Here is a 6,826-nt window from a genome sequence, read left to right as displayed (position 1 = left end):
TATTACAGAGATGGCCTCTGAAGTGTTTCTGTTCCATGGTCCCATGATTCCATGACTTTACAGTCACCAAGGAAGGAGGCAGGAAAGGTGTATTCACTTACTTTCGTAAAATGAGTAGGAGGGTGCCCCAAACAGGGTTTCTCTATTATTAACACCTTGGGGAAGAAGGCAGGACAAAGAGTGAGGTCTCAGGGATAGATGAGGACACTGTAACTCTGAGAAACTGGTAACCTACCTTCAGGGTTGGGAACCTCATCTGCTCCAAGCTACAAGATTCTGAGAAATGAGCCATGAAGCAGGAAGAGACAAGTCTGATTTATAGAGGAAAGAAACCTCAAGGGTAGGGAAAGCCTTCAGCCCCTCTGTCAGGCTGGGAGGGAAGAAGGGCTGGTGGGGCGGGGTGGGGCGGGGCTTTCCTTTGGAGGCTTTGGGCTGAGTCCTTCCTTCCTGGTCCCCCATTGGGTCAGTGGCTCCTGCAGCCCTGCCAGTGAGGGACAAATGAGAAGAGCTGTTGATTTTTCCCCCTTGGCCATTCAGAATTTCCCCACATAAATACTGAGAAAGACCCTGCCCTCTCCTCACTTCTCTGGAGTTGGCCCTGGCCTGGACCTGGTCCCCTGGGGGTGAGCAAGGCCATGGGGGACTTGTTTATGCTCAGGGTAGCTGTGGGCATATGCTATGCCACCTTCAGTGCCTTGGCCTGGTAAGTCCTTCCCCCGCCCTACCTTCCCCACTCTCCACGAAGGAAACCCCATTTCTCATCCCCATTCACCACTGCCTCACTTTTTCTCTTTTCAATAGGTCAGTGAACAATTTCCTGATAACAGGTCCCAAGGTAGGATGGTCCTCTGGCTCTTCTGGGGAAAGAAAAGAGGGGAGGGGAGACAGTGCCAGAAGTCCCTCACCCAGAGGAGCCCATAATTGTTCCTTCCTGGGGAGCTAACCTATTTGAGTCCTGTCTGCTTCCCGCAACCCCAGATGACCCAAGCAGAGCCAGGGCTGAACTTCATAGCCCTTTTCCCTTTGCCAGGCCTATCTGACCTACACGACCAGCGTGGCCCTGGGTGCCCAGAGTGGCATTGAGGAGTGTAAGTTCCAATTTGCTTGGGAACGCTGGAACTGCCCAGAAAATGCTCTCCAGCTTTCCACTCACAACAGGCTGAGAAGTGGTAAGTTTGTGCACCTGCATGAAGGGGTATGTGTGCATGGAGGTGGGCTTGCAGTTATGTGTATGTGTTGTATGTATGACATCTCTATGCACAGTGAAATGAAAAAGGGATCAGTGATCTGCTCATCTGCCACTTCCTTGCTGTGAAACCCCGAGTCAGTTACATCCTCTCTCAACCCCAGTTTTGTCATTGGGTCAATAAGGCCAGCTCTGTTTAGCTCCCCATTACTGTAAGGGTTGAATGAGGTGAATACAAAGGTATTTCCATACGACTGTAACCATTTCTCTATTTTTTAAAAGCATGCCTGTATTTGTGTGTTTGTATACACTTACCTTGCACTGAATTGTATGAAATAAAAACAGGGAAATGGCCCTGTGTTTGTAGCCCCTGAGGAGTTTCCCACCTGCCCAGCTGTCATAAAATCCAAAGAGAGAAGTTGAAAAATCGCATTGAGCTGTGTCTTGTGTGTGTGTGTGTGTGTGTGTGTGTGCATGTGTGTATGAACCTGTGCACCTCTTTATAACTGTATGTAGTTTACATAAAGCTTGTTTATATACAAACAATAGAGAGTTGCCTGAGAAGAGGTAGGGGGAAGGGAGTAAAGAAGATGTGCATGAAGAGAAGTATCTTCCCATGGGGTATACAGACAGAATCGGGAGTGTGTGGAAATGAAACAGGACAATGTTTTTTAAAGAGTTTAGTAAGATAAGAGCTCAGTAAATGGTAGCCACAATCATTATGATTATTATGTAGTTCCTGCTTCATGTCAGAAGGAAGAAAAGGCCCTTCTCTCTTTCCTAAGACAGCTCCATGGCCCTAAGTCCCCCATTGCCCAAGGACCAGAAGCAGTGGCTAATGAACAGAAGCCCAGGCTGGATTTCAGAAGAGCAGGGTCTTGGTCCCAATACAAATGGTGAGGAGAGTGGCCTTGGTCACATCACTCTCTGAGTTTTACTATCCCCAGCCCCATGGGAATACTCACGTCTGCCTGAAAGAAGTAAGGATGCTGGAAAGACATGCACTGTTCTCTCAAGGAGAAGAGCATCCTCTTAAACCCAAAAGGGGCAGGGGACAGGGGAGAGAAACAATTGCTTTTCCAAAGCCTCTGCTTTGAGTCATCAGAGTCCAAGTTTCCAGTCCCCTCTTTCTCTCCAAAGCCACCAGGGAGACCTCCTTCATTCATGCCATCAGCTCTGCTGGGGTCATGTACACCATCACCAAGAACTGTAGCATGGGCGACTTTGAAAACTGTGGCTGTGATGAGTCGAAAAATGGTAAAACAGGTAAGTTGTGCGCTCTGATGTGGGTGGGAAGAAGTGAGGGAGGCAGAGCTACGTGCAGGCTAAGGTCTTCCAGGGAAAGGTTGGGGACACAGGTCCTTCAACCCCCTAGATGCTAGCAGCAACTTCTTACCGGGAGCTCCTGGACCCTTCCACAAGTTGAACCTGGGTCCATGATTCTAGGATCACCAAGTAGCACTGAGCTCTAAAACCAACAAGACATCTAGGAATGAGAAGATCAAAGAGAGCTTAAAGCTGACCCTCCAGTTTCAGGCTGAGAACAGCTTGGCCATAATCCAGAGCTACTCAGTTATTTGTAGACCATCTAAGAGACTCAGATTTGTCATTAAAGGTGGAGGAGGTGGCTCTAACAAGACTACTGTAGGGTAATGGTGCAGAATTTGAGAATGTTTGAGCTGCAATGAACTTCTAAGATCATGTAGGCCAGGCTCAGTAGGCCTATCTTTACTGAGGTTATATAGACTAATTGCCTAGAGATGGAAAGTACCCGAATGGTGAGCAGCTGGCTTTGTGAAAAGGACCTCACCCACCCACCCTGCACACCTCCAGTTCCTGGTCTCACCAGCAGCATTATATGCTTCTAGAGCTCTTGGGGGGATGGTTTGGCTATGTTAGCCAAAGTGACCTTGACTCTTCTCCTGAAACTTAGCAGGGAAATGTGTGCAGAACTTATTCTTTCCTTATGTGCAGGAGGTCATGGCTGGATCTGGGGAGGCTGCAGTGACAATGTGGAATTTGGGGAAAGGATCTCCAAACTCTTTGTGGACAGCCTGGAAAAGGGAAAGGATGCCAGAGCCCTGATGAATCTTCACAACAACAGGGCAGGCAGGCTGGTAGGTATAGGAGTCCACAAGTGAACCATCAGGAACAGTACTGGCAAGAGCCTCACATCTGTACAGCCCTTCACAACTTACCAAGAGCTGTCTCATACCCATGTGTCATCCTTACACCACCGATCAGGACTGGGATGGCTACCCCCATTCTTTGGATGACAAAGCCAGTTCAGGGCAAGCCAAGTAGCTTGGCCAACATAATACAACCAATAAGCATCAGAACCAGGCAATAAACTCAGATCTTCTACTTTAATGTTATTACTAATCCTTATGGTCTAGCCCCTTCCACAGGCAGGTTTCTGAGAACACAGAACAATACAGTACCAAAGCCTTGCTTTCATGACTTCAAATTTTAACCATTTCAATGTGTGTGTTCTAGGAAATTAATGGGGGGTTATCATCCAACCTGTATCCTAAGATCTGTCAGGACTTCGAGGAATTGGGACTGATCTAGGCTTCTCTGGAGGGTCTGTTCTCCCCCAAAACTTCTGGAGTGTTCTGAACTCAAATCTGAAAGCAATTTGGATTTAAAGCTAAGAGCATAAAAATTTCCTTTGAACCTATATCTGGATGACCTGGTTGCCCAGAGCAAGGGGAAGAGGTTTCAAGGCATTTACACACACGAGTAATTGACTGCATGAGCTCCCTTGCCTCTGGAAGAGGACAAATCCAAACTCTCACCAATACTCCAGCCCCTACCTTGGAGACAATAATAGTGCCAATGATCCTATTTTCTTCTTTAATTCACACAGTACTCTCTTGATCATTCTTATTCCAATGAGAGAGAGAAACAAGCTCAGCAAGTGATGGAGTTGGGCCTAGAGCCTAGGTTTCCCGATTCCTGCAACTTCCTCAACACTTGCCTGTTTTTCCCAAAGAACACCGAAGGGTGCTTTAAAATCACCCTTACCAAGGCCTTTACACCCCGAACACTCCAGCTGAGAAGATCTGAGGTAGGGCCCAGGAATAGCATTTTTCACAGGCCTCCCCAGTAACTCTGATGCTCCTCCAAAGTTAAGCAGCACAACTCTAAAATAAAATATCCCATTTAATTGCTGGCCTTCGGTCCTCCCTCCCCAGAGTCATTCTCTCTCCCTTTCTCTCTGAAGGCCGTGAGAGCCATCATGAAGAGGACCTGCAAATGTCATGGCATCTCCGGGAGCTGCAGCATCCAGACATGCTGGCTGCAGCTGGCTGACTTCCGGGAGATGGGCGACTACCTGAAGGCCAAGTATGACCGGGCCCTGAAAATTGAGATGGATAAGCGGCAGTTGCGGGCTGGCAACAGCGCTGAGGGCCGCTGGGCACCCACTGAGGCCTTCCTTCCTAGTGCCGAGGCTGAGCTGATCTTTTTAGAGGAATCTCCAGATTACTGTACCCGCAATTCCAGCCTGGGCGTCCATGGCACAGAAGGTCGGGAGTGTCTGCAGAACAGCCACAACACATCCAGGTGGGAGCAGCGCAGCTGCGGGCGCTTGTGCACGGAGTGCGGCCTGCAGGTGGAAGAGAGAAGAACTGAGGCTATCAGCAGCTGTAACTGCAAATTCCAGTGGTGCTGTACAGTCCGGTGTGACCAGTGTAGGCAGGTGGTGAACAAGTACTACTGCTCAAGCTCCCCAGGCAGTGCCTGGTCCCGAGGCAAGGCCAGTGCCTGACAGCAGCCCACACAGAGTCGCTGCTTGGTTGTATGACAATGGAGGGGGACACAGTTTCTTTCTCAGAGAGAATGAATTCAAAACAACTGGAAAATCACAGGGTTGATCTGTAGCCCTCTTCATATCTGCAATTCACGGGGAAATGGAGGCCCAAGGTGATCCAGCATATTCTTGACAGTGTTGAAATTGGAGCCTGGCATTCTAACGTGGGCAGACCCCATTTCACCTCTCCTGCAAGTTATTTCCCAGTCTTTGTGCCTGTCCTTTTGCAGCTTGCTAGAGAGTTGTTTGGTTTGGGGCTCTTATCCAGAGGGACTGTCAAAGTACTTGTCACTGTAGTTTCAGAGGGAATGGAAGCAAAAAACAAAGAGTTCCGTCCAGACTTCTGAAGGAGCAACCTTCCCCGATGCTGGCTAGCTCCAGAAAGACCAAGTACATGTTCACGCAGATAAGGGGGGCAGAGACCATAGACCTGCCTAGTGGGAGGTTTTTAGGGTGTTAGAGTTTTCGTCTGAGTATGCACTTTTAAAAAGTTCTCAGGGCGCCTGATTGGCTCAGTTGGTAGAGCATGTGACTCTTGATCTTGGGGTTTTGAGTTAAAGCCCCACATTGGGCACAGAGCTTACTTAAAAAAAAAAAAAAAAAAGTTCTCCCCACAAAACCCTGGGGGAACTAGGACCAAACATAAGCTGAGGACTTTTCCCAGCTCAGAAACCACCTCTGTAGCCATGGAAAAAGAATGGTCATAGGAAGTGGGCAGGTGACCCCAACTTATCTAGATAAGTCTCCCCTCCACCACCCCACCCAAAGAGGGATTTTTTTTTTTCCCCAAAGAGCTGTAAAATGACTGTTTGGTTATTTTCCCAGATTGGGAACTCAACTTCATTTTGCAATAAACACAAGACTATCTATCCACCTGAGACTTTTATTTCTCCCTTTAGAAACCATAGTTTAAGAAAAGGAATGGGAAACCCTGCTTGTATATTCCAATTATGCAAAAGGCTAAGGGAACTGGAAATATCCAACCCCCTAGATATCAGTGTTTGAGAGATAATATAATTGAGAACCAGGAACTGGCCAATAGGAAAACAATCCAGACTCCCAGATTTAGAAGATGTTATTTTAATGCAACCTAAGAAACTTGAGGGACAAGGAAGCCCTTTGAACTTGAACCATATTCAAAGTGTGTTTGCTCTCTTAACTTGGGCTTCCTGGGGTGTCTGTATGCTTTGGGGAGAACCTGGACAAGAGACTAGGAAAGTTGTGGATTCTACCTTCCTCATTTGCACTCCTGCATCTTCCATGGGCAATCTTGGGGCAGGGAGCCCCTGGGGGCTCCACAACTGGTCTCCTAAATCTGAGCATCTCAGCCTTGGGAGTCTCCCCTCTGTGCAAAGGCCAAGCTCCCTGCAGGGAGGAGGTATTTCAGATATGTTGAATAAACAAATAAAATGACTGATCACCAAGAGTGGGGAAACACTCTCAGCTGAACGTTTTAAATTAGAAAACAATTTAAATGTTCAACAGTAGGGCAAACTAGTTAAATCATGGCCCCACAATGGAATATGAACCATTAAAATAATATTCTGGAGAAACGCTTAGCAACATGAAAAACATATATGATATATTAAGTGAATAAAATTAATTACAAAACAGCATGTTCAGGATAACCCAATTTTGTTTTTAAAAACAGGAAACTACTGGGGCACCTGGCTGGCTCAGTTAAGTCATGCTACTCTTGATCTCAGGGTGGTGAGCTCAAGCCTTGGGCACAGAGCTTACTTAAGAAAACATGAAAACATTTGCTATCGTGTAATACCAAATAGAGTAATTTGTATTTTTCTGTATTTTTACATTTCTCTACAATA

The 6,826-nt window shown here is 47.2% G+C and overlaps 1 protein-coding gene across 1 annotated transcript; it reads left to right on the top strand.

Annotated features, from left to right (window-relative positions):
• The first annotated feature begins 635 nt into the window (after positions 1–635).
• WNT8A (Wnt family member 8A) lies at positions 636–4,985 on the top strand. The gene is made up of 6 exons (XM_045795075.2): positions 636–703; positions 802–835; positions 1,031–1,169; positions 2,327–2,452; positions 3,161–3,303; positions 4,413–4,985. Exons 1-6 carry the CDS (start codon positions 636–638, stop codon positions 4,956–4,958), a joined length of 1,056 nt encoding a protein of 351 aa, XP_045651031.1. The 3' UTR covers positions 4,959–4,985.
• Positions 4,986–6,826: the final 1,841 nt, after the last annotated feature.

This window comes from Ursus americanus, chromosome 5, assembly GCF_024610735.1.
Source record: "Ursus americanus isolate L20-20 chromosome 5, mUrsAme1.1.p, whole genome shotgun sequence".
Taxonomy (NCBI): Eukaryota; Metazoa; Chordata; class Mammalia; order Carnivora; family Ursidae; genus Ursus; species Ursus americanus.
The sequence above is the reverse complement of the archived record's forward strand: the minus strand, read 5'-3'. Positions and strand labels throughout refer to the sequence as shown.